The sequence below is a fragment of the Dysidea avara genome, chromosome 2 (genome assembly GCF_963678975.1).
Source record: "Dysidea avara chromosome 2, odDysAvar1.4, whole genome shotgun sequence".
In the NCBI taxonomy this organism is placed as follows: Eukaryota; Metazoa; Porifera; class Demospongiae; order Dictyoceratida; family Dysideidae; genus Dysidea; species Dysidea avara.
This window is the reverse complement of record NC_089273.1, coordinates 43,000,719-43,025,884: the sequence shown is the minus strand read 5'-3', so window position 1 is coordinate 43,025,884 and position 25,166 is coordinate 43,000,719. Positions and strand designations below refer to the sequence as shown.

At 36.2% G+C, this 25,166-nt stretch overlaps 2 protein-coding genes across 2 annotated transcripts; one reads left to right on the top strand and one right to left on the bottom strand.

Moving 5' to 3' along the window:
- The first annotated feature begins 9,115 nt into the window (after positions 1-9,115).
- LOC136247395 (tyrosinase-like) lies at positions 9,116-11,651 on the top strand. Its single transcript, XM_066039075.1, has 5 exons — positions 9,116-9,215; positions 9,458-9,711; positions 9,831-10,131; positions 10,320-10,954; positions 11,012-11,651. Exons 2-5 carry the CDS (start codon positions 9,463-9,465, stop codon positions 11,327-11,329), a joined length of 1,503 nt encoding a protein of 500 aa, XP_065895147.1. The 5' UTR covers positions 9,116-9,215; positions 9,458-9,462; the 3' UTR covers positions 11,330-11,651.
- Positions 11,652-18,610: 6,959 nt separating this feature from the next.
- LOC136247394 (tyrosinase-like) lies at positions 18,611-21,097 on the bottom strand. The gene is made up of 5 exons (XM_066039074.1): positions 20,986-21,097; positions 20,481-20,734; positions 20,061-20,361; positions 19,239-19,873; positions 18,611-19,180 (listed from the first exon to the last, which is right to left on the bottom strand). Exons 2-5 carry the CDS (start codon positions 20,727-20,729, stop codon positions 18,827-18,829), a joined length of 1,539 nt encoding a protein of 512 aa, XP_065895146.1. The 5' UTR covers positions 20,730-20,734; positions 20,986-21,097; the 3' UTR covers positions 18,611-18,826.
- Between the last annotated feature and the right edge of the window lie 4,069 nt (positions 21,098-25,166).

The window sequence follows — 25,166 nt, the reverse complement described above, 5'->3', positions numbered from 1 at the left end:
AGCTGACCACCTGTAAGGGAATTACAAGTATATGGTTTCCTGCTGAATTACTCTTAAGACAACAGGAGAAATATTTTTAAATATCATCAAAACTCTCTAATAAAGCAGTCTCGAATTTCTTGTAATGTTGCACTTGCAGCCATCTATAAAGTAGACGTAACCAATTCACTGTGAGGTAGATGTATTAGAGATGATGAGTGCTTGTGGAATGCACCCAGTTGATTCTCAATCCGGGAGTGTTATCCTCTACTCCTTTTGCCAGCAAGCAACATGTGATTTTGTAGCTGCCAAATGCGTGTAGCACTGTAGCTAGCTACTGTAGCAAAGGCGTCGCTAGAAACTGGCGGAAAAAGATGGAAGAGGCGATATCTACGAACGATCATTAATGCTGTGACAGCCTTTATAGCTATACCTGCAGGTAAGTCTGCCATGGAGCACAAGCACAGTTCTAGTTCTGGATGACAACAAGCTGCATCATAGCTAGAGCCTCGTTATTAACTGCGAATAATCGGAGGAAACATGCAGCGAAGGTGATTGTGTGCCATCTGTGCATGCATGCATGCTGTTGGTATATATATATATACGAGCATGAAAGGAGCAGTGACCTCATCCATGCGCAGCCATATAGCTAGTGCGGTGGATGCACCAGTGGCGGATCCAGGTGGGGGGAAGGAGCACAGGGGGCACGTGCCCTCCCCCCCTCAACCTTTTATCCCAATAAAAAATGCATATAAGATCGAGATACTCTAATAGAGCAGTAAATCACCAATCACTCTAATGAAGCAGTCACAGTGTTCATGAGGAAGTGAAGCTTAACTATGAAGCTATGATGAGGATCTGAATAATGACCTTTATAGTATATACACTTGGTAAAGGACAGCCATTATTGTTGTTGACCTTTCTTTTTTTGGTGTTCAACTATTCAGCAAAATGCACCCCCCCTTTCCAAACTCTGGATCCGCCCCTGTGTACTGTGGCTAATTAGATTGTCCACACTGATTAGTAAAAATATTCATGTACTTGAATGCATTCCTGTAAACTTCTTAGTCAGCCTTATGCTACACTAACAAAGCAAAGCCCAACACACACACACACACACACACACATACACACACACACACACACACACATACACACACACACACACACACACACACACACACACACACACTGGCTACTACACAACATCAAAATTTTCCATGCATCAAAGCACTGATTGTGCCTACCAAAGGTAATGGATTTGATAGTGACAGACTGTTAGCAGCTACAGAATTTTTTTTGTGATTTATAATGTCTGTATAGGCCATGCTTGCATGGATGCATCGGCACACAGACTAACAGCTGTTGCTTTTATTTATTTATTTATTAAGGCTTTACAGCACAAGTGCTGAAGGTCTGTAGGGCACCTGGTCCTACAGCCTGCTCAAAGACTTTAGCTACAGAAGTTGTGTTTGAAAAGTTGGAGAAAGGAGAAAAAATCCATGACTGGACCTAGGTAGCCTCTGACCTGCAGCCATCCGATTTACGCTCAAATGCTTACAGGAGTCTACCAGGCGGTCAGGATGTTTTCTCCTTGTTATTTTCATGTAATTATATCCATAGGAATTCTAGAGAGAGTAACTCATTATCTCTAAGTACCCCAAGTAGAACCAAATGGACGCTAGTTTATTTATTAATGCCTTACAGCTTCAAGCCACTAAAATGAATATAACCATTAACACTAATGAAATAATGCGCTGCGGTGGATTCCCAGTATGAAAATTCATAGAGTAGATTTCTGCCGTACACATCACTGCCTGCTTTGAAGACCTTTTACTCAATATACTTCACACATCACTGTGCCGATTATTGTGAACACTTGGCACTTTTAAGTTAGTTTTAACATATAAAAAGCTAGCTACCATCATTGGCAGGACACATGTGCATAGATGGATTGCATTCCATCTTAAGAACCTCTGAGATTGAAACTTACCTTGCTACATGCTCAATGCATGTTCCTGACATGCAGATATGTAGTAATGCTATAGTTTAATATGTATTCAACCAAAAATCATTTAAAAGTAGGTCTACCAAGAAAGTCACCGTTTAAGAAAGGTCCCTATTTAACAACTAGGTAAACTGGAGCAATGTGAGTAAACTTTCTTGCTCAAGGAAGCAACAACAGCAACTGAGCATCAACCCTGGCCGAAACCTTACAATTACCAAGCTTTGATTGTGCCTACTAAAAGTCAAGCATTTGATAGTGACAGACCGTTTAGCAGCTATAGAAGTTTTTTGTGATTTGAAATGCTTATAGGCCATGCTTACATGTATGAATAGCAAAGTATATAAGTCCTTCCAAGCATTGGCGACACAAAGACACTAACAGCTGTTACTTCAAGCCACTAAATGGGTATAACTTCACTGCCTGCTTTGAAGAGCAATGTGTTTCACATATTACTGTGAAAAAATTGGCGCTTTAAACACATGAAGCTGTAGCTACTACCATGCAGGATCAGGTAACACAGTTAAGCAGGACATGATTATGTACATAGATGCATTGCATTCCATCTTACGAGCCTCTGAGATTAAAACAACTCTTACCTTGCTGACATGATAGAGACACATTGCTGCTAAGAGGTGACCAGAAACTCATTACAACAGAACAAAGAAATGTGACAGGTAGCTATAGTTTATGTATTTAACCAAAAGGTCCACCAAAACATTTGAATATAGTTATGTGTAATTCTTCAACTTTATGAATATGACCAATTAGCTGCCACTACCCTTCTAACTCATGCAGTATAGCTAATTTTAGGAGAACTTTACTCCTCATGCAAGTCCTTGCAAATTACCAGCTACTATAGCTACATGTGAATGATGATCACATCTAATAACGTTATTAAGGCCTCCAAATCTCTATAGTAAACTGTGAACTAAAACATTTTAATGTGATACTAGCTATAGACCACCATATGAGAGTGCTGTAATCCAAACATTTTGCTTTCTTACTACATCATAATTCTTGCATGGATAGAAGCCATTTAACTGTAAACCAACATTGCAATTAATAAACCATCTAAGTGCCATAAGTGTTTTTTTTCCTGCAATAAAGGTCTACCAATAACCTCTTGTACCAAGAGTCCATACTATAAGACCTCTTTATTATGAACTATTGATAGTACACATACACAATCAAAATTTTGTAATTTATTGTCATACATTACATACACTTGTCAGAAAGTTCCCAGTGGCAGTGACACAAAGAATAACACCTGTTGGTTTGACAACGTACCATCCACTATAGGATTGCGAGAGAGATTATATAGCATATACCACAGTTGGCCGTGGTGCCTCAACAGAGATTAGGGGAGGTCGCAACATTACAGTATACTGTGTTTACTTCATTCATGACTGACCAAAGAGTTGAGATTATTTTACTGGATGTTTGGAGTTGCCATATTGCATATTGCCAATGTAGACTTGCGTGCATCATGTATCAGGCTGTAGACAGTATGATGCAGCTAATGCACACAGAAACTAGCTATATGTAAAATGATGTGATATCATCATAGCTAAGTTGATTGCTTGCTTCAGTTATAAAATTAATGTAAAGCAACATTAAATAATATGTCACCCAAGCGATAACCGTGGAATGCTAGAATGGCATCAACTTAGTCACTGCACTGTAGATACAGTATGTTGCACATAATCACCCACATAACTGTAAAGGAATTCCCTTCCTTATAATTATATACACTAGGGAAAATTTTTATGGTGTACATGTATAATATTCATAGCCACTTACATTACCTTTATTGTTATATTCATGAAATGCACTATTGCTTCTTATCTCCTGGCAACCAAGTGCAGGTTATTTTATTGTAGTAATCAGTACCTTTCCACAAATCCAGGTAGTGTACATTAAAGTATATAGCATGAAGATGGTGAACCGCTGAAACAGTAAGTAAAGCCATCACCAGATATTTACTAAAATAAACACTTTGTCACAATGCCATACTCCCCAACTGTCTGTCACCATTCATGAAAAATTCTAACATCTATATTTTACATAGACACAAAGTGTAACACACAATTAAGGCCATAAATTCATGCAATATTTACCCCGGCATATAGTACATAACTATCTAGCTCCGTGTGTTGACTGTTTACATTGTCATGTTGAAAGCCTAAAGAGTTGAGTATCATCACTGTATGTCATAGCTTCTTTTTTCTGTGGCACAGTAAGTCACTGAGAAATATGGTGCAGTTGATTTAGATACAATTCTGGCTGGGAATCACGTAAAGTTAATTTTAAAGTAAAATAGAGCTTCCTTAGTATAACAATTATTCATAATCATAATAACCACTAAAAAGTTATTGCAGCAGCATAATATGGGTTACAGTTTTACACATTGTTGTAGAGACACTGATGTTGAAAACCTATGTTATGTTGAGAACCAAGTTTTGGCTCATTATTACACTGAGCTAAACACATGAAACCTGCAGTATCCATTTGATCACTTTACAGCCGCATTTTCACTAGTCATGAATGTGGTAAAAATCTTAATACCGATTTTATCTACATTTCTTGTAAATGTTAAAACGATTTACTGCAATGTGACACTAACAGGAAATTGTACAGAAAATATTCAAGGACATTTCCTGCATGATAACTCAAATAGGAAATTCTAAAGGAAATCATTTAAAAAATTTCCTACATGCTGACACAAGCAGGACATCTTACTTTTCGTGCAGTGATAAAGCCTGATGATTGTTGAATAATGCATGCTGAAAATGTCAAGGCCATAGCATGATTGTACAAAATGGTATGGGCTATGGAAACTTGAAAAAGTAGGAAAATTTTATGTGCCAACATGCCTCAGGCCTCGTAACAAATAGCTATTGTGATGATTGCATCATATATCCTGCTCGGTAACTTTATCCCATCCAAATGAACTCATTTGTGACATGTGGACAGGAAGTCATTTTACATACTCACCCACTTTTCATTATCATGACCATCATATTATTGCAAATTACTGTATGTGCAACTGTAATTTACAAAATTGCATTGCAAAAAATGTTTTTACATAATTTTCTGATGCACAAACACATGTACTACAAGACAGGACAAACTTCTTAGGAATCTCTTTTAGGAAATTTGCCCTTCCTGTAGTGTTTACGGATTAGGAAATTATAATAATGATTTCTGACAGTGCAATCTTGGGAAGCAAGACCCCGGACAACAGTAACTATTATAGCACGAGTAGCCATTTATTTAGAAGGCAATTGGATCTGAGCTTATTATGCTTTTTTGAAGTTTCCTATTATTTGTTTGAAAAATGCTCCATATGTCTTAAATATCTCGGTGGCTTTCAATACCTTTCAACAACTCTCTTATATCGAGGGGTACGTGTGTAGCCATAAAATCTACCCACATCATCATAATGTCATGTTACATAATTATGTGACCGGCCTGCGAAGAGATAGATGGCATGTTGACATATAACTTTTTGAAACTTTAATGACTTTCAATTAAAGTATTTTTTGAACATTTACTATGGTTTGCAGATTATATAGCTTAGCAGATCAGTGTTCCATTGTGGTACCGAAATATGTCTCTATTGTGTGACTGGGTGTAGTTTGTGTCTACATGCCCTTTTTCACAAGCCTGCGGTCACATATGTGCAATGCCATACACTTACACCATATACTGTAACACAGTCCGTTAACAAGCTGGAAAGGCTATCCTCAAACTCACTCCAGCACATAGCTACAGCTGTGCTAACTTTAAGTTTTGGCAGGCTACTCACTCACTAACAACTATAGTATCATAATCTCAAACACAACACAGTCAAGGTGTTGCTTATAACATACTCAACAAAAGATATCGATACAGTAAGTTATGTAAGGTGTTCCAGGATGTGATACGGTATAATTTGTATATTAATATCATTCACAACCAATGTTACATCGGTGGCAGTCCTAAATGTGTTTATGTGGTTCCCCTTTTCAATTATTTATCTCTGAATCAGTGACAGACTATTATTATAATTGGCTAGATCAATGACTATGTACCACTGTATTTCAGTAGCATCTGTAGCTACACAATTGCATTTAACTAACATCCATACTGTGCATGCAGCTATTGAACCCTATGATATTAGCTACAAACGGTTGAGATGATATGTTCATGAAACTTTTATTTTCACGGAAGTTCAAAGTTTAGATCACGTCCTTAAACCACGCATTGCTCTATGCGATAATGAGATGCCGGAAGTTCAGAGATTAGGTCATCACACGCCGTATGTATATCCTCCAACCCACAAATAATTATTAGGAATAAATATTTCACAGATCCTTTACACCTCGGAATAGGAATCTGGCTGTTTTCACACTTCTCCCCGAATTCTCACCTCCGTCGACACCTTTCTGTTATAAACGTCCCAACCCTAAATCATTTTTTCTACTATAGTGCTACCGTAACCTTGTAGCGGCGATGCTGTAAGCGTAACGCGTTACCTCTTGGAGGTTTGCACGCAAGTCTTACAAGGACAACGGTTTAGTTCTGACTTGTATAGCTCTAGTGCACTAGTTGTCAATTTCATTCACCACGGGGTGGGGGAATATAGGGGATTTGACAAATCGGGTGTCAAATTCCCTACTACTGGGGCAACATAGGCTGTCAAATCCCCACTATGCCCCCCACCCCCTAGTAGGGGATTTGACAACACCTCAAGGATGACTAAGCGCATACTTCATGCATGCGACTAGACACCGGCTAGCTGTAGCTAGTAAAATCATAGCAAGTGCGATTTTATTGTTTAGAAATGCAACTACCGAAAATCGGTCAATGAATTGGACAACTGCCAGGGGTGGGGACAAGAAGCAATGTCAAATCCCCACCTGGAGTGTGGGGACGCCCGGGGGTGGGGGGTGGGGCATGAAATTGACAAGTCCATATTGTAGCTAAAGTAATCATTATGAACAGGTAGCTATGAACAATGCTTTTAGAAACATGAAAATTTGGAAACGTTTTAAGACTCTTTGCAGATCCCATGCAGTTACAATAATACAGATTGTGTATTATGCACTTCCTGTATGCTTGCTACAACAGTCACACTACTGCAGCAGTATAGAGCAGGATGTACATGTATACCCATACATTACATGGCCCTGAATAAAAATGTCTTTGATACTTAATTAAAACTAGTAATACCTGTAATTGACATTCTGTATTACTACTAGGATATGATGCATGCTTAGGATACATCCTGTCCTACCATAGAATATATATATATATAGGTGAAGCCCTTAATTTCTTCACATTAACTTTATTCAGGTATTTGTGGTACTTGTAAAATAACAGTTATGTCAACTAAATTAGTACCACACACCTAGTAGTAATTGATCTATTAGGATATGATGCATGTTTGATTGTTTAGGATACATCCTTTTCTACCATGAAATAAGTGAAACCTTTACACAATATTAACTTTGCTTATGCATTTATGGCACTTTTAAGAAATCTTCACATAAATTAAATATTTTTGTCTTTAATAAGAATACAAGTGTTTCAGTTTTTTATTGTTCTATTCCTTATAATCTTTATACTCCTATGTTTACGCTCCTTTTAAAACATTCTAGAATCCTTGTGATCATTTAGTAGCTTTTAGATTCCAGTCTTAAAATCTTTGAAGATGAAAACTGGGCAGTATTCAATGATGTATTTTTGAAAATATGCAGTATTACTGAGATAGAAGTTTATTATGAAGGAGTAGAGAACAAAAGTCTACTGGTCTCCATAATTTCTTACTCACAAGAGCTGATAAAACTGCATAGATAATTGTTTGCATAACCATATATTATTGCTTGCTGAAAAATCACCTACGTAAGTATAGCAATGTTTTGATTGCAGTACAGAGAACACATTGAAACATTTAAACTTTTTTTCTCAATGAAATTAACAGGAGATTAGAACTTGCATCTGCATGGTTTCATTTGCAGTCAAATTAACTATGCCAAAAGTTCTTTATTTACACAACATATCTTACAATAATCTGACATTTTTAATAATCAATATTGTGACATTTTTACACAATTTCCTTATTCCCATGAGCGTCTGATTAGAGAGGCTTCATTGTATTATACTGAATACGAGTCAGTACTCATATTTGTTTAGGAAAGAATGGCAATTAGATGTGAAACTATATCATACCTTTAAAATTGCTTGCTATGGTCTCTTAAATCTCTTAATTGATGCAATTATAATAGCTGTCAACAACTCTCTTATATTGAGAAGCATGTGTGTAGTTAGCAGTGTGCCATACGTAGCTAGCTAGCTATATATACAAGTCACAGCAATAATGACTACCCTTCACCAAATGTATTTACTATATAAAGTATATAAAGAACCTTTAGTCACAGCTTCATAGTTAAGCTACACTGCCTCAAGAACACTGTGACTGCTCCATTAGAGTATCTCGATCTTGTATGCAGTTTTTCTTGAGAGGGATGATGGAATGGGAAGTGGGAAAGGGGGAACATGCCCGTTTTACCTTTCCCTCCCCCCTCCCAGGATCCGCCACTGAAAAGCACAGCACATGCAGAAATAGCAAGGAGACTAATAAACAAATAAAGCACACACAAACAAACTAGATGATCCAATATACAATTACATTCCAAAAAGATTCAACTGATTATTCACAAGTCAAGCTATGGATTGCCATGTATGTGCTTTTGGAAAAGCATTTACTTTTTCATGTCCGGTAATGGCAATGGTATAAAAGGTTTGCTGAGATTTTTTCAATTTAGTGGCCACACCAGTGCATGGTAGCTATAAAGTACACTATGATTCAGCTAAGACGAAATCTTTAGCCACGCTGTTAAGTGTATATATAGGACCAGGTAGTATACTTGTGCTGCAAAGCCTTAAAATCTTTAGAAAGTTTAAATTGAAGTTTAGATCACGTTATCATACAACCCACGCACACGAATTACTCCAGATTTGCGACGGAAGTTTTCAAAAAATAATTGGATGAGGTAGCTAGGTAGCAGGATATCCTGTAGCCCACGCATACAATGCAAACACTAAGTATATAAAGCGTGGAACATTAGACCAAATCATGAGTACAAACTGCAGCTTAACTGAAAACTTCTGGATTCATTAGCTATCGTGGGAATATCAATTGAAGGCTTAACTATTTCTCTCGTCAACTGAAGCTAGCTACTAGGTGAGTGCTACATATGTATATGGGTCAGTCTCATTAGGCATATAGGCCATCTCTACTAATTACAGCCTCACAAATTATGCGCTAATGTGAAAAGCTAGCTATACAATACATGTGAAATGACATCAATTATCAACCACATACACTGTAAAGTTTTAATAAATAAATAACTAAATAACACTTAGTCTATCTCTTACATATTGAGTGTTACAGCAGCTATTTCAACTTATTTTTGTACACTGTAGTTAAAATGCAAAGTGGTCAAGTTTCTTTCATGGCCATTGCCTTGCTATGTCTGTTGGGGCAGGAGGCTTATGGTCAAATACCAAGAGCATGCAGTGATGTTACAAGTCTAGAAAACTTGGAGTGTTGTCCAACTACAAGTGATGGTGTGTGTGGACAGGATGCTGGTAGGGGACAGTGTACTGATTTGAACTTGCCTGGATATGACATAAACAGTGCTGATGTGCGTCGCAATTGGCCTCACTACTTCACCAAGGTTAGTACGCATACTTAAAAAGATCCTATGCATGACTCTACTATAATGGACTGTTATTATAATAATTGTACAATTGCTAGTTGTACTGACATGTATATTATTGTGGTTTCTCTTCACAGGTCTGTAAGTGCAATGGAAATTATGCGGGATATGACTGTAGTCGGTGTAAGTTTGGTCACTATGGACCTGATTGCTCTGAGTCACAAGTTCTTCCCCGACGACCACTTGCTACCTACACTGATAGTGACTGGGCTGAATTCATTGATACCATTGTTCAGTCACGTTCGTTTGACTCAGGGTACGTGGCTGTATTAGAAGAGGCAGTTCCAGGAACCACAAATCTCCACATGAGTAACGTATCACTTTATAATTTGTTTGTGTGGCTTCACCACTTTGCTTCAAAAGATTCTGCTACACCAGGTAATATAAATAAGTATGTAGTAAGCATCCATTGTATCTGCATGCAGTGATACGTGCGCATGTGTATATGATGTAATTTGATGGCTCAAAACTTGAATTATGGTCACATACATTTCTGCACTTGTTAATTGACTTTTAAATCCTAATATATATATACTTACATACATCAATGTCATATTACATTTTAGACGTATCAATTCGTTTGGATTATGCTCATGCCGGACCTGCATTCACAACTTGGCACAAATACTTTCACTTGTTGTTTGAGTGGGAAATACAACACATGTTAAAGAGCATGGGACACTTGGACTATCACACTTTCAGGCTACCTTACTGGGACTGGCGAATTGAAATTCAAAGATCTACTGGAATACTGTCAGATGATCTGTTTACTGAAAAGAGGCTTGGGGCAACAAGGAATGTCAGTGGTTTTCCTCGTGTATTTGGAGATATTGTTGGTGATGGATGGAACACAATATGTTGGCAAAAATTCTTTCAGATTTGTGATCCAAATGTTAACACTGGTCCCCTTCAACGTTGCCCATTCACAGGAACTAACCCTTGCAGTAGCAACAATCCTGACTGGCCTACAAGTCGACAAGTAAATCTTGCCATGACTTTTAGAACATACGAAAGACCACCTTATAATTTTCTATCACGAAGAAACTATCGAAGTTTTGTTGATGCTGATGTTAACTTTAATATACGTAGGTGCCGTAAAGACAGAATGTGTTTTTGTTCTCCCACTTTTGACCCTGAATGTTCCCTCACAAAGTCAAATGGCTCGAGATTGATTGCACTTAAACAACAAATGCATGGAACGGTAAGTACTGCATGATTTTGTCATTGTGTGTTTTATAATATCACTTTTCTTGTTTAGGTTCATACCATTACTGGGGCAGGTGATCTTGCCACAAATCTTCCACTTGATAAGAGAGGACAAATGGATGATGTGGTGTCATCACCAAATGATCCTCTTTTCATGCCTCACCATGTCATGGTAGATTGTATGTTTGATGAATGGCTGGAGCGACACCCTGATGCAGAGTATCCTAATGATATACCAGTAACTGTTCCCACCATAGGACATCAGCATGATGACTTTATGGTTCCATTTTTCCCACTCAGTACCAACGTTGACATGTTCACACGGTCTCGTAATTTTGGATACTATTGTGACCTACCAAACATCATATAACTATGTGACTAATAATGAAAGACATTTTTATCCAACTAAACACTGTTGATAACAGGAGTTTTATGGCAGCATTGATTGTAACTTATTTTTACGTACTTACTATGAACAGTAGCAACATTGTGTTTTAGTACATAATTCCAGACTCACCAATGAAATTACTGTAACAGTATAATAGATGTAATTCTAGAATTGATTGTATAGATACATGGTATAAATGTTACTATTAATTTTTGCATTATGTTTTTAATTATTTTTGTGTTAAAAATTTACATGAACCACACTTTTAAGAAACGAATGCTTCCAGGAATCACATACAACATTTAAAACTGGTGTAAACAACTAAAACATGGGAATAGAGATCATTGAAAAACAAGAGTCAAATAAGTTGCGTAGCATGTTAAACACTCACAGATCTCTATTTGGACTCAATGGATATGGCAAGCAGGAAGTGTGCAACACACAATCTTAACTATATTATTGTAACTGCATGGGATCTGTAAAAGAGTCTTATAACGTTTCCAATTTTCCATGTTTCAACATTGATTATTCATAGCTACCTGTTCATAATGTTTACTTTAGCTGATCACTATAAATTTGCACTAAACAATAGTGGGATATTAGGGATATAATGTCAAGCAGGTGTATATCTTGTTTACAAGTCAAGTTCTGGGTTGCCATTAAGGCTTACAATGTTAACAGTGCCGTTGTGTAGAATAGAACAACCATAAAAACTGAAAAAGCTGTGCTTCTCTTTTACTAATTGACAAAAATATCTTTAAACAATTCTTAGCAAGTACCATACATGTCTATATTGAGTAATGGCTACACTTGTAGGAAAGGAAGTATCTTAAACAATTAAACATGCATCATATCTTAATAGCAACACAGAAGATTAATTATTATAGGTTTATTGTACTAATTTAGTTGACATAACTGTTATTCAGATACAAACACTGAATTAGGTCATTGGATGCTGCTCAGTTTTCTTTTTAAACAGTTTAAAAGATTAAAGTCTAAAGTCTAATGATCACAAGGACTCAGTCAATAAGAGGCTTTACAAGGAGTGTCTAAGCTTAGGAATCTAAAGATTACGAATAATAGAAAAATCATTAAAAAACTGAAAAACCTGTCCTTTTGTACAAAAATTTATCTAACTTCCCTAAAGAATTGTTACAAGTGCCACAAATACTTGAATGTATAGTTAATCTTGAGTAACGGCTTCAATTGTTTCATGGTGGGGTGTAGTTTGTGCCCAGATTCCCTGTTTTGGCAATTTCAGTTACAAATGTTATAACTATAACATAATCTTCTCCTAGTTTCTATGGCCGAGGATATAATATTATGTACCTGTAAGTTTATTTTGACAAATGTCAGCTATGATAAAACAATAATAAAAAGGAAGCTGTACGAATGCTACTTGGTAGGATAATTAATCATGATCTTTAGAGATTTACAGTGACCAGCACTGAATATCTGACAGCAATTTGTGCTGCAGCCTTTGGATTACCATATACCATCCATGATATACTGTAGCCCTGACTGTACAGTAAACTTATGCCTTTGATGCTGAATTAGTACAATATTCAGCTAGAAATATTTTATATTCTACTATTATGATATGATGCATGTTTGATTGTTTAGGACACATTCTTTTCTACCACAGAACAAGTGAAGTCCTTATTCAATATTGATTTAATAATTATCCTATCATTTATGTCACTAGCGAATTCTTTAAGGACGTTAGATATAATTTCATCTATTTTGGTGATTGATACATTTTTTAATCTTTAGACTCTTATATAGCTATGTAGACTCATTGTAAAGCCTCCTAAACTCTTTGTAATCTTTAGACTCTAATCATTTAAATTCTTGAAGATAAAAATCTAGTGTGCTAATTGCCTCAAGAGTTGTTCATATCCCACACAAACGAACATGTGGAAAGAAAGCCATCAAAATTAATGATATCATATTATCCTCACTCACTTATTGCAAAGTCATGATGTCAGAACAATTATTTACACAATTAATTAAGGTAGCCAGGATAGTAGAATAGTCTATACATTAATATGGGTATCTATTTCTTTAGCTTTAGGAAACCAGACCAGTGGCAATTAGATCTTTTTAATTTGCCTATCATGGATATACTCCAAATCACTTGATGCAATTTTTTCAGTAGCCATTTGTGGTTTCCAAAAGGCCCTCATAGCTATATAGGAGGATGTGTATAGCTAGCAGTGAATCATATATACGAATCAATACCTACGTAGCTCATCATAACATGCCATATCTACTAGTGCTGGGCGATATAGATTTTTCTTATGTCATATGTCATGGCAAAATTTATTCACGATATGAATATATGTCACGATATATATATATATATATATATCTTCCTCTCTTTTGCATTTTACTTGGTAACCTAATACTTTGTAACTCTGTGGATACAATCAGATTGTGATAAATGTTTTGCAAGTTTGTACCACAGTTCTAATACCCAATGTATAGACTATTCTACTATCCTGGCTACCTTAATTAATTGTGTAAATAATTGTTCTGACATCATGACTTTGCAATAAGTGAGTGAGGATAATATGTTATCATTAATTTTGATGGCTTTCTTTCCACATGTTCGTTTGTGTGGGATATGAACAACTCTTGAGGCAATTAGAACACTAGATTTTTATCTTCAAGGATTTAAATGATTAGAGTCTAAAGGTCACAAAGAGTCTAGGAGGCTTTACAATGAGTCTACATAGCTACATAGAATTCTAAAGATTAAAAAATGTAACAATCATCAAAACATTATATCTAACTTCCTTAAAGAATTCGCTAGTGACATAAATGATTGGATATAATCAATATTGAATAAGGACTTCACTTGTTCTGTGGTAGAAAAGGATGTGTCCTAAACAATCAAACATGCATCATATCCTAATAGCAGAATATCAAATATTTCTAGCTGAATATTGTATTAATTCAGCATCAAAGGCATAATTTTACTGTACAGTCAGGGCTACAGTATATCATGGATGGTATATGGTAATCAAAAGGCTGCAGCACAAATTGCTGTAAGATATTCAGTACTGGTCACTGTAAATCTCTAATAATCATGATTAATTATCCTACCAAGTAGCATTCGTACAGCTTCCTTTTTATTATTGTTTTATCATAGCTGACATTTGTCAAAATAAACTTACAGGTACATAATATTATATCCTCGGCCATAGAAACTAGGAGAAGATTATGTTATAGTTCTAACATTTGTGACTGAAATTGCAAAAACAGGGAATCTGCATGGGCACAAACTACACCCAACCATGAAACAAATGAAGCCGTTACTCAAGATTAACTATATTCAAGTATTTGTGGCACTTGTAACAATTCTTTAGAGAAGTTAGATAAATTTTAGTAAAAAAGGACAGGTTTTTCAGTTTTTTAATGATTTTTCTATTCTTTGTAATCTTTAGATTACTAAGCTTAGACACTCCTTGTAAAGCCTCTTATTGACTGCATCCTTGTGATCATTAAACTTTAGACTTTAATCTTTTAAACAATTGAAAAAGAAAACTGAGCAGCATCCAATGACCTAATTCAGTGTATGTCACTTAATAACAGTTATGTCAACTAAATTAGTACAATAGACCTATAATAATTAATCTTCTGTGTTGCTATTAAGATATGATGCATGTTTAATTGTTTAAGATACTTCCTTTCCTACAAGTGTAGCCATTACTCAACATAGACATGTATGGCACTTGCTAAGAATTGTTTAAAGATATTTTTGTCAATTAGTAAAAGAGAAGCACAGCTTTTTCAGTTTTTATGGTTGCTGTATTGCAACGGCACTGTTAACATTGTAGGCCTTAATGGCAACCCAGAACTTGATTTGTAAACCAAATATACACCTGCTTGACATTATATCCCTAATATGCCACTATTGTTTAGTGTAAATTTATAGTGATAAGCTAAAGTAATCATTATGAACCAGTAGCTATGAATAATCAATGTTGAAATATGGAAATTTGGAAACGTTATAAGACTCTTTTACAGATCCCATGCAGTTACAATAAAATGGTTAAGATTGTGTGTTACACACTTACTGCATGCTTGCTACAACAGTCACACTACTGCAGCAGTATAGAGCAGGATGTACGTGTATACCCATACACGACATGGCCCTGAATAAAACTGTCTTTGATACTGAATTAAAACTAGTAATAATTGACATTCTGTATTACTACTAGGAAATGATGCATGCTTAGGATACATCCTGTCCTACCATAGAACAGGTGAAGCCCTTAATTTCCTCACATTAACTTTATTCAGGTATTTGTGGTACTTGTAAAATAACAGTTATGTCAACTAAATTAGTACAACACACCAACTAGTAGTAATTGACCTTCTGTGTTCCTATTAGGATATGATGCATGTTAGATTGTTTAGGATACATCCTTTTCTACCATGAAATAAGTGAAGCCTTTACACAATATTAACTTTGCTTATGCATTTATGGCACTTTTAAGAAATCTTCACATAAATTAAATATTTTTGTCTTTAATAAGAATACAAGTTTTTCAGTTTTTATTGTTCTATTCCTTATAATCCTTATACTCCTAGGTTTACGCTCCTTTTAAAACATTCTAGAATCCTTGTGATCATTCAGTAGCTTTTAGATTCCAGTCTTAAAATCTTTGAAGATGAAAACTGGGCAGTATTCAATGATATATTTTTGAAAATATGCAGTATTACTGAGATAGAAGTTTATATGAAGGAGTAGAGAACAAAAGTCTACTGGTCTCAGTAATTTCTGACTCACAAGAGCTGATAAAACTACGTAGATAATTGTTTGCATAACTATATAATATTACTTGCTGAAAAATCACCTACGTAAGTATAGCAGTGTTTTGATTGCAGTACAGAGAAAACATTGAAACATTAAAACTTTTTTTCTCAATGAAATTAGCTGGCAGGAGATTAGAACTTGCATCTGCATGGTTTCATTTGCTGCTACTAGTCACATTAACGATGCCAATAGTTCTTTATTTACACAACAATTATTCATCGTTGGCTGCATCATTGCTTTGTTCAACAAGGATTTCATATTGTCCATCAAAGTAGTAGATTTTGGTTTGGCTAGTTATTGAACAAGTCATGATGAGATTGATCAAAGAGTCGTGAAAGACTGCAAGTGGAAGTAGAATCAGTTCTCCTGCAGTATTGACAAATGTGCTGAGATCTGCAGAACTTTCTATATACCGTTAGGGATTTATAACCACCTCCAAATGCCAGCATAAGTATATAATTAGATTGATTACCACAATGATACATAGCTACCTATTGTGTCCACAATCATCTGCATACATAATGGTATATCCCTAAGGGACAGTCTGCAGGCTAACCTTCGTTTATACCATATTGCTTTGTGATTAAAAATATCAAGTAATCAACAAAACTGTATTTAAAAACAATTCTTTTTCAAAAAACCAAGAATTTGTGATGTTCTCTTACATAATTGTTAGTAGCATCAGTAGAGCATCGCTAAGTAAATATCGAGCAAGTTTTCAAAAGGTTCTAGTCAAAAGTTTTAATTTATGATTGTAAATCATGACCATGCCACTGATATTCTAGCTGGTGCAAAATTGTTTGTAAACGTGACTGATCTGCAAAAAGGGGTCTTATAGCCTTTTCAAACTTTCAAGTTTCAGAACCTCCTCTTGTGTTTAACCTATCACCTTCAAATTACACTCACTATAGGCTGGGGGTATATACTGTAATGAAATGTCAACTGCACACAAATCAAATGATGGGCTGCCAAGTACATGCTACCAGAAAGACTATAAACCCCTTTTTGCACAAATGTTATTACTCTTAATATGACAAATATGCACAGCAGTTATGCACTTCAAATCACAATTGTCTTTCCAAAAGTTATGATTTAGGGATTATCATGGACGACATGGGAAAAATAGAAATTGCGGGATATTACTTGGTATGACAATTTAGATAATGTAGTTACTGTTTGCTATCATGTATATAGAAGATAGTTAATAATGTGTAATTTTATAAGGTGCCTTTATCCTAACCTGATTGCGGGAGACTACAAATAGTGCTTGAAGTAAGTACTTTTGTGCTGTGTGTTGTCATGATTATCCAAAAAGTTGAAGTAAAGAGAGTCTTTGTGTGAAGAAGTGCCAGTAAAGAGAAAAACTGTAGTAATTTCTGAAATGTAAGTTTGCCAAGATTGAATCTGGATCTGCTAGCTGACCACCTGTAAGGGAATTACAAGTATATGGTTTCCTGCTGAATTACTCTTAAGACAACAGGAGAAATATTTTTAAATATCATCAAAACTCTCTAATAAAGCAGTCTCAAATTTCTTGTAATGTTGCACTTGCAGCCATCTATAAAGTAGACGTAACCAATTCACTGTGAGGTAGAATGTTATTTGTCAACCATGCAGTAAAGGCTGTAGTGTACAGATGATTGTCAACCATGCAGTAAAGGCTGTAGTGTACAGATGATTGTCAACCATGCAGTAAAGGCTGTAGTGTACAGATGATTGTCAACCATGCAGTAAAGGCTGTAGTGTACAGTCGATTGTCAACCATGCAGTAAAGTCTATAGTGTACAGATGATTGTCAACCATGCAGTAAAGGCTATAGTGTACAGATGATTGTCAACCATGCAATAAAGGCTGTAGTGTACAGATGATTGTCAACCATGCAGTAAAGGCTATAGTGTACAGATGATTGTCAACCATGCAATAAAGGCTGTAGTGTACAGATGATTGTCAACCATGCAGTAAAGGCTTTAGTGTACAGATGATTGTCAACCATGCAGTAAAGGCTGTAGTGTACAGATGATTGTCAACCATGCAGTAAAGGCTGTAACAAATAACATTGCTAACATTTTTGCATAGTGTATGATATTTTTAAATTTAATATTCGTTGAACTGTGTAGACAAGTGACGAAAAGAATTTAATCACTGCCAACACACTGTGGAATTTCATTATGGGGCTATGAATACATTTGTAAGCACATGGAAAGGTTTCACTTAAAATGTGTGGTTTGTGGGTGGTGAATGATAGATAGGCTTCCAAAGTAGTGTACAAATTGAAAATTCTAAATGTGCAAGTTTGAAAACTTCTTTGGAAATTGAGTTCATTTCCAAGCAGTTTCCAAACTGAAACTGGCAATGTGCAAATGTGTAAACCCTTGAGTTTATGCACATGCACAAAACAGTTTCCAATCTGCACACTGAGGCTGATCTTGCTGTGAACATCATTCATAAAGTCAACAAGTTTTAGCATAAAAATAATCATGATTGTTTAATTAAAATGCATGATGTTTATATGTATCTCTACAATAAATGCAAGAACTATGCTTGTTACAATTTCACTTGTGCATGAGTCAAGAATTATGTAAGATACAATACATGCATATATACTATTTGCATGTAATTTACAATTTATGTTGCTATATAATGTTATGATACTGTCACCACCAGCCTTTATGTATATGTTTATGTATAGGAAGTCTAATGTTTGGTAGATCACAAAAGTATCCAAAATTACGAGACCGTGTGAACATGTCAATGTTGGTACTGAGTGGGAAAAATGGAACCATAAAGTCATCAGGCTGATGTCCTATGGTGGGAACAGTCACTGGTATATCATTAGGATACTCTGCATCAGGGTGTCGCTCCAGCCACTCATCAAACATACAATCTACCATGACATGGTGAGGCATGAAAAGAGGATCATTTGGTGATGACACCACATCATCCATTTGTCCTCTCTTATCAAGAGGAAGATTTGTGGCAAGATCACCTGCCCCAGTAATGGTATGAACCTAAACACGAAAAGTGATATTATAAAACACACAATGACAAAAATCATGCAGTACTTACCGTGCCATGCATTTGTTGTTTAAGTGCAATCAATCGAGAGCCATTTGACTTTGTGAGGGAACATTCAGGGTCAAAAGTGGGAGAACAAAAACACATTCTGTCTTTACGGCACCTAAGTATATTAAAGTTAACATCAGCATCAACAAAACTTCGATAGTTTCTTCGTGATAGAAAATTATAAGGTGGTCTTTCATAACTTCTAAAAGTCATGGCAAGATTTACTTGCCGACTTGTAGGCCAGTCAGGATTGTTGCTACTGCAAGGGTTAGTTCCTGTGAATGGGCAACGTTGAAGGGGACCAGTGTTAACATTTGGATCACAAATCTGAAAGAATTTTTGCCAACATATTGTGTTCCATCCGTCACCAACAATATCTCCAAATACACGAGGAAAACCACTGACATTCCTTGTTGCCCCAAGCCTCTTTTCAGTAAACAGATCATCTGACAGTATTCCAGTAGATCTTTGAATTTCAATTCGCCAGTCCCAGAAAGGTAGCCTGAAAGTGTGATAGTCCAAGTGTCCCATGCTCTTTAACATGTGTTGTATTTCCCACTCAAACAACAAGTGAAAGTATTTGTGCCAAGTTGTGAATGCAGGTCCGGCATGAGCATAATCCAAACGAATCGATACATCTAAAATGTAATATGACATTGATGTACGTACATATATGTATTAGGATCAAAAAGTCAATTAACAAGTGCAGAAATGTATGTGACCATAACTCAAGTTTTGAGCCATCAAATTACATCATAATACACATACACACGTATCACTGCATGCAGATACAATGGATGCTTACTACATACTTATTTACATTACCTGGTGTAGCAGAATCTTTTGAAGCAAAGTGGTGAAGCCACACAAACAAATTATAAAGTGATACGTTACTCATGCGGAGATTTGTAGTTCCTGGAACTGCCTCTTCTAATACAGCCACGTACCCTGAGTCAAATGAACGTGACTGAACAATAGTATCAATGAATTCAGCCCAGTCACTATCAGTGTAGGTAGCAAGTGGTCGTCGGGGAAGAACTTGTGACTTAGAGCAATCAGGTCCATAGTGACCAAACTTACACCGACTACAGTCATATCCTGCATAATTTCCATTGCACTTGCAGATCTGTGAAGAGAAACCACAATAATATACATGTCAGTACAACTAGCAATTGTACAATTGTTATAATAACAGTCAATTATAGTAGAGTCATGCATAGTATCATTTTAAGTATCGGTACTAACCTTGGTGAAGTAGTGAGGCCAATTGCGACGCACATCAGCACTATTAATGTCATATCCAGGCAAGTTCAAATCAGTACACTGTCCCCTACCAGCATCCTGTCCACACACACCATCACTTGTAGCTGGACAACATTCTAAGTTTTCTAGACTTGTAATATCACTACATGCTCTTGGTATTTGACCATAAACCTCCTGCCCCAACAGACATAGCAAGGCAATGGCCATGAAAGAAACTTGACCACTTTGCATTTTAACTATAGTGTACAAAAATAAGTTGAAATAGCTACTGTAACACTCAATATGTAAGAGATAGTGTTTACTTTTTATTTATTTGTTACTACTTTACAGTGTAGCTATATGTTGATAACTGATGCCACATGCATTGTAGCTAGCTATAGCTAGTTTTTCACATTAGCACATGATTATCGTGGCTGTAATTAGTAGAGATGGCCTCTATAATAATTATGCTGAAAGAGACTGACCCGTATACATATGCAGCACTCACCTAGTAGCTATCTAGGTATAGCTTTGGTTTTTCGGTAGATAGCTAACGAGAGAAATAAGCTTTCAATTGGCCGTGATAATGAATCCAGGAGTTTTCAGTTAAGTTGCGGTTTGTACTCATGCTTTTGCCTAATGTTGCAGGCTTTATATATTTAGTGTTTGCATCATATGCGTGGGTTTAAGGATATCCTGTAACCTACATCATCCTGGCAAGTTTTTTTTGAAAATTTCCGTCACAAAACTGGAGTAATGTGTGCGTGTGGGTTGCATGACAAGATGATCTAAACTTCAATTTGATTTTCCTAAAGATTTTAAGGCTTTGCAGCACAAGTGCTGAAGTCTGTAGGATACCTGGTCCTATACAGGCTGGTTAAAGATTGCATGCTAGCTGAATCATTGTGTACTTTAGCTACCACTTGTGTGGCCATTAATTGTAGAGAAAATCTCAGCAACCCGTTACTTTTGCATTACCGTACATGAAAAGTAATTTTTTTCCCTAAATCATACACCTGGCAATCCATAACTTGACTTGTTAATAATCGGTTGAATCATTTTGGCACATTATTGTCAGTATTGATTGGATTATTTAGTTAGTTAGTTTGTTTGTGTGTGTGTGTGTGTGTGTATGAGTTGTACTGTGGTTTATATTCTCCTTGCCATGCCTGTGCTGTGCTTTTCGTACGTCAGTTCAGTCACATGTGTCCGAGGTATAATTATTAATTGTAATTGTATGTTTGAATATCTTAATGATGATTCAGTAAGATCGATGATTGATGGTATACAGTAGATCATGTTTCGATGGTTTCATTGTTGTAACTGACAATGCATACACTTTGCTGCATCACATCCTGTGTGTGGATCACATCCTGTGTGTGGATCACATCCTGTGTGTGGATCACATCCTGTGTGTGGTTTACATTATTTACATGCCGTTTGTAGAGTAGCTATATCATTGACACGCAGCACAATGGTATCGTGTGTCTAGATTGTGATAATAGTGGAAAGGCACTGGAAACTAGAAATGGTTACTGAAATAACCGCATTAAGAGATTTAGAACATTGTTCAAACCATAATAGGCAATTTCAATGGTATGATCTATATAGGTTCAGATCTAATTGACATGCACTCTTTCCTAAAGAAATGGCTACTTGAAATTGTATTGTACTATGTACTCTAGGCTAATATGATGATTTTGTATGGTAAGGATGAGGAAAAGTGGGTGAGGATTGTAATGGCTTCCTTTCCACATGACATAATGAATTCATTATGTAGGGTATGAACTCTTCCTGTGATAAGCACAGTAGACATTTTCAGTTTGTGAATCCACATACATAATTTGAATAATAGCCTTCAACAACATGTTACTGTAGGGGTAGCTAGCTGGAGGGCTGGAAAGTGAGTGACTGTGTGTATTACCTTATAAGGTGATCCTCTACATACATTATTATGTGACCAGGTCTGTACAAATAGGGAGTATATAGGCAAATAAAATTTGTCTACTTTTCATATAAAACTCTCATGAGTCATAATGTTTCATGCCATTGTGGCATTTTTATACAAATTTCAGCCCTTATTAGGCATTTAATTGCATGCTATGTACAAAACACAAGTTACAGAATGCAATTGGTTTGTTCTATTACTGAGATACAACCAGTTGAGCATTGTGGCGTAGTTTGCACCAACTTTCCATGTTCTGACAGACCAACTCATATAAATAATATGTGATAACTACTGAATAAGTCAGAATTAAAATCCCTTCACTATTTGTATAAAAGACATATTATACATTATTGTTGTAACTGTCAGTACATTATAGGATTTGTGTTAGCCAGCTGTGGTAACTACACATGAATATGATACGTACAGGCGTAGATACCTACATTCATATCCACACCCACAATGGACAATGCAGTAGTTACTGTAACTAAATGAGATTTGTCATAATTATTATGTACATTTTTCTAAATGAAAAATTCATTGAAGGATGGATTGCCGATTGAGTATTATAATGGCCTCACATGAATAGAATGACGTACCCCTGTAAAAGTATCAAACGGTTTTATTGAAGTAGGGATTCAGGAGAAATTTTCGTGTGGCACCTAAAATTCCGCCTTTCAAAATCATCATAGAGACATTTTACGCAACGAAAAGCTCCTTTACAGAATAGTACTAGTCCACATAATACATAAAACAGCATCAAATGTAACAAAACACCAACAGGTGGTCCGATATAAAATTATAAAAATTGCCAAAACTCAGGTCCTTTAGCCTCACTTCCTGCCTCACATCCTGAAAACAGTTGCACGGCTAGAGGCCAAACAAAGAAATGCACTGCCACCATCTTATAAGGTACAATAACAAACTCACCAGTGGGATGTGCCTTTTGAGGTTAGGAGGAGTGTAGGTCCTCTGTGCCTTTCTTTTATTGTAAAAAAGCACTTTGCCCAAACACTGCTCATAATAATTATTATAATCAATTTAATTTTTTGTCATGTACTGAGTCAAATGAAATAGTATTTTTCTGTATCCAGTAATGCTGCCAATAAGATTATCTCCATGTATGTACTGTAAGATACTGTAGTTGTTGAAGGCATTATTCAAGCATGTGGAAAAATCTGAAAATAAGCTATTGTGATAATCACTTCAAGAGTTCATTATCAGTCACACATAAATGAACTCATTTTATGACAAGTGGAAAGGAAACAATCATATGATATCGTTATTAATTGAAAACTGAGCCATTATGTGATACGTTGTTTACACCAGCATTGAAATCGGGTCACTACTACTGACCCACTGACCCGGATGTGACCCGGATTGACCAGGTTTAATTTACTGCTGACCCGGATGACCCACTGACCCGGGCCAATTTTTTTTTTGGGCCCACTTCTGACTTAGAAAATTTTTCCCGTTTGGTGAACTTGCCGTTTTTGTTTGTTTTACATAAAGTCACATTACTCAGGGGGTTGGTGAATCTCGGGGACAAAACCCTCGAATCAACCCAGCTGGGTCCCTCAGGGTTCTTCTTCTCAAGTGATGTAGCGAAGTCAAGGAGCGAATTATACAGGCAGCTAGTCTTACTACAGTAGGTGAAGATTTCCTTTGCCAACTCACAACACTGACACGAGATGACTGAAACAGATTCGCCATGGGCTGAACTTGCTGGAAGTGGAGGAAATGAAGGCTATAAGAACATGAAATAGTGAACACTGAATATATCTATATGGTATGATAGTGTAAACTGCAATTGTTAGTTAGTTGGATTTCCTGAGACTACATGAGTAGCTATCTTCATTTGATATGTCAGTCATTCAGTGTCCAGTTCAGGTGACCCCACCAAAAGCACAGCTAAGTTTGCATCATTTACTCAGGTGAATTGGCAGGGAAGCACTCATTTTGTTTTGTGGGTCCACTTCTGAGTTAGAAAATTTTTACATTTTGTGAATTTACCGTATTTGTTTGTTTTACGGGAGTCACATTGTTCAGGCATATATTATATATTCCCCACCTAGGGAATATATAATCTATGGCTTGCCATTTTCTAATCCTTTTAGTGTACTAGTTTCAGTAGTAGGTGTTCTAGAAGCAGTTCCGTTGGGAGCTATAAAATATACCATTATTCAATACTATAGTGCTGCTGTAGTGAAGCTTTATGTTTACTAAAGGAGATTGGTCATGCATCATAACCCCGGGCATGTCTATGCTTGTATTACTGTATGTTAGAAGTGGTGCTGGTAATCACGTATTTGAATAATTGTTATGTGGTTGGCATATTTGATGACACAATGTGTGTTAAACCAGGCTTGCTCTTTCCCAAGGTGTAGCCAGCGCCCACACAAAAACCCAACAAGGTGTACGAGAGTCCCAATATTTAAGTATTTCAAACTGTATTATTTCAATAAATATTTCATGTATTTATAATTGGATTTCTCAGATAGGTGTACGAGAGTCCCAAGACGCTAGCTACCCCTTGCTCTTTCCAATGTAATGTGTGCAGACCAATGCACAGAAATCTGTTGCTATCTGGATCTGGTCGGGGCTGCTGTTATCCATACCTTATTTCAGCTGGAGTATAGCTATAGCCTGTAGACTGAGTAACCCAACTAGGATATAAATTGACAGTTTCTCATAGTATCCCAGGAATCACGAAGTATCTGTCAAATACCCTGTGTAGTTTTGAC

Coding starts and splice junctions, on each gene's coding strand:
- LOC136247394 (XM_066039074.1), bottom strand. CDS start 20,729: ATGCAAAGTGGTCAAGTTTCTTTCATGGCCATTGCCTTGCTATGTCTG. Junction 20,362..20,480: donor GGCCTCACTACTTCACCAAG/GTTAGTACCGAT, acceptor TTCTCTTCACAG/ATCTGCAAGTGCAATGGAAA. Junction 19,181..19,238: donor AACAACAAATGCATGGCACG/GTAAGTACTGCA, acceptor TTTCGTGTTTAG/GTTCATACCATTACTGGGGC.
- LOC136247395 (XM_066039075.1), top strand. CDS start 9,463: ATGCAAAGTGGTCAAGTTTCTTTCATGGCCATTGCCTTGCTATGTCTG. Junction 9,712..9,830: donor GGCCTCACTACTTCACCAAG/GTTAGTACGCAT, acceptor TTCTCTTCACAG/GTCTGTAAGTGCAATGGAAA. Junction 10,955..11,011: donor AACAACAAATGCATGGAACG/GTAAGTACTGCA, acceptor TTTCTTGTTTAG/GTTCATACCATTACTGGGGC.